Source organism: Eimeria necatrix, genomic scaffold (assembly GCF_000499385.1).
Source record: "Eimeria necatrix Houghton genomic scaffold, Enh_scaff1042, whole genome shotgun sequence".
NCBI lineage: Eukaryota > Apicomplexa > Conoidasida > Eucoccidiorida > Eimeriidae > Eimeria > Eimeria necatrix.
Window position 1 is genome coordinate 8029 of NW_013654830.1, and position 2500 is coordinate 10528.

Consider the following 2500-nt stretch of genomic DNA (forward strand, 5'->3'; position numbering starts at 1 on the left):
CTGCTGCTGCTGCTGCGGGTGCTGCTGCTGCTGCTCTGAGCACACAGCGTCTGGCCGCGAGAAGTTTCATACTTGGCCTGTAGCGGCGGAATGCTGCTGCTGTTGCTGCTTCTGCTGCTGCTGCTGCTTCTGCTGCTGCTGCTTCTGCTGCTGCTGTTTCCGCTGCTGCAGATGTAACAAGCCTAGGGGAAGACACCTAGTTGCCCTTGTTGCTGCTGCCCGCGATGTTGCTGCTGTTGCTGCTGCTGTTGCTGCGCTTCTCCCTGCAAAGCTTCTAAAGTTGCCGATTAGCTCACAACAGCAGCAGCAGCAGCAGCAGCAGCAGCAGCAGCAGCAGCAGCAGCAGCACTTTGGTTTGCTGCTGCTGCGTGTCTCTTAGGGGAGAGTCTAGTTCTTCTGCGAAGGCTCTTGCTGTTGCACTTGCTGCTCACCCTGCTCCGAGCAGGCGACTTGACGGAGCAGCAGCAGCAGCAGCAGCAGCAGCAGCAGCAAAAGCAGCAGCAGCAAACGCAGCAATGCGACAAAGTCCTGCTGCTCACGACTCCACAATAAGGGTAAAAGGAAAGCTGCTGCTGCTGCTCTTGCTGCTGCTGCTACGAGTGCCTCTGCTTCTGCTGCCCTTGCTGCAGCAGCTGCTGCTGCAACTGCTGCTGCTGCTCTTGCTGCTGCTGCAGACCCTGCTGCTGCTGCTGCTGCTGCTGCGTCTGCGCTGCAGGGGGCCCTCAGAAAGCTCAAGAACAGCCCCGACTCCATCACGCTGCTGCTGAAGTGGGACTTCAGCTGCCTTGCTGCTCAGCGGCAGCAGCGGGAGCAGCAGCAGCAGCAGCACGAGCAGCAGCAGCAGCAGCAGCCAGTTGAGGTGTATCTGCAGCTCGACCGCGATGTCACGCGTGCTGCTGCTGCTGCTGCTGCTGAAGCAGGAAAGGGCCAAGTGCTTTTTACCCGAGGCGTTTTTCTAAGGGACAAGGCACAGCAGCAGCAGCAGCAGCAGCAGAAGCAGCCGCAGCAGAAGCAGCAGCAGCAGCAGCAGCAGCAGCAGCAGGTGCGTTTTGCTGCTGCTCAGGAGTCGGGGCTAGAGAGCGAAGAAGAGCTGCTGCAGCTGCTGAAGGAGACAAACAGCAGCAGCTGTCTCTCCCAAGTGTCTCTGGACATGAAGGGGACACTGACGGGGTCCGTTCCTGCTGCTGCTGCTGCTGCGCGCAGCAGCAGCAGCAGCAGCAGCAGCAGCCACCGCGCAGCAGCAGCAGCAGCAGATGTTGAAGACCCCTACTTCCCGCTGCAGTGGCATCTGCAAGCAGCAGAAGGTCTTTACAACTTGGGAGCTGACAAAGCCTGGCAGCAAATGCAAAGTGAGCAAAAGGAGACACTTGCTGCTGCTGCTGCTGCTGCGAGGAGACAATGGGTTTGCTGCTGCTGCTGCTGCTGCGAGGAGGCAATGAGTTTGCTGCTGCTGCTGCTGCTGCGAGGATGCTGCTGCTGGAGAAATAAGTGTTTTGTAGGGAGACTCAGTAGTAGGGGAGTTTAGCTGCAGAGACACCAGAAAGAGACGGAAACGAGGCCGCAGCAGCAGCAGCAATTGCTGCTGCTGCTGCTGCTGCTGCAGCAGCAGCAGCAGCTCAGGTGGGCCCTAGGGGCCGCTGCAACAGCTTTTTCGCTTCGCCCAACTGCCCGTGATGCTGCGTCTTTCGCTGTTGCTGCTGCTGCCTTTGCTGCTGCTGCTGCTGCTGCTGCTGCTGCTGCTGCTGCTGCTGCAGGCGCGCAGCAGCAGCAGCAGCAGCAAGTGGTGGTGGCGCTGCTGGACACTGGCTGCGGCCCCCACGAAGACATAAATAATATTTTGTGGATTAACAGCAAAGAGGACTGCAGCGACGGAGTGGACCACGACAGCAACGGCTACGTGAACGACTGCAAGGGCTGGGTAAACCCTAAACCCTAAACCCTAAACCCTAAACCCTAAACCCTAGGCCCTCGGCTTCGCGCCCCCAGGAACAGAGGCCCCCGCCGACGGGCAGGGAGGCTGCAGGCAAACTGCACGCTGCAAAAGTTTCAAGCTGCGAGCCCGCAGAAAGGGTTTAGGGTTTAGGGTTTAGGGTTTAGGGTTTAGGGTTTGGGGTTTAGGGTTTAGGGTTTGGGGTTCAGGACTTTGTGGAAGACACAAACGACATCACGGACACTTATGGGCACGGCACGGCGGTGGCTGCTCTTATGGCTGCGAGCTTTGACAAAAAGGGGGGCAGAGGTAAACCCTAAACCCTAAACCCTAAACCCTAAACCCTAAACCCTAAACCCTAAACCCTAAACCCTTGGCCGCAAGCGGCGGTTTTCGCGGTCTTTAAAAGCTGCCCTTTCTCTTTGGATGGTGCCCCGCTTCGTGAGGCTTGGCCCGAGGCGCTAACCCCCAAACCCCAAACCCTAAACCCTAAACCCTAAACCCTAAACCCTAAACCCTAGTTTGGTGTTTGCAGGCGTTTCGCCCACTGGCCGCGTGATGTGTCTGAGG

At 58.4% G+C, this 2500-nt stretch overlaps 1 protein-coding gene across 1 annotated transcript in view; it reads left to right on the forward strand.

The window, feature by feature from the left end:
- ENH_00001510 (hypothetical protein) overlaps window positions 1-2500 on the forward strand; it is a gene marked incomplete at both ends in the record, with an annotated part of 3410 nt that overhangs the window by 462 nt on the left and 448 nt on the right. The window contains 5 exons of the mRNA XM_013583938.1: window positions 380-554; window positions 716-1349; window positions 1755-1918; window positions 2140-2239; window positions 2466-2500. The exon at window positions 2466-2500 is cut by the window's right edge and continues 104 nt beyond it. Coding sequence (XP_013439392.1) covers window positions 380-554; window positions 716-1349; window positions 1755-1918; window positions 2140-2239; window positions 2466-2500 — 1108 coding nt within the window. The remainder of the gene's footprint in view (window positions 1-379; window positions 555-715; window positions 1350-1754; window positions 1919-2139; window positions 2240-2465) is intronic.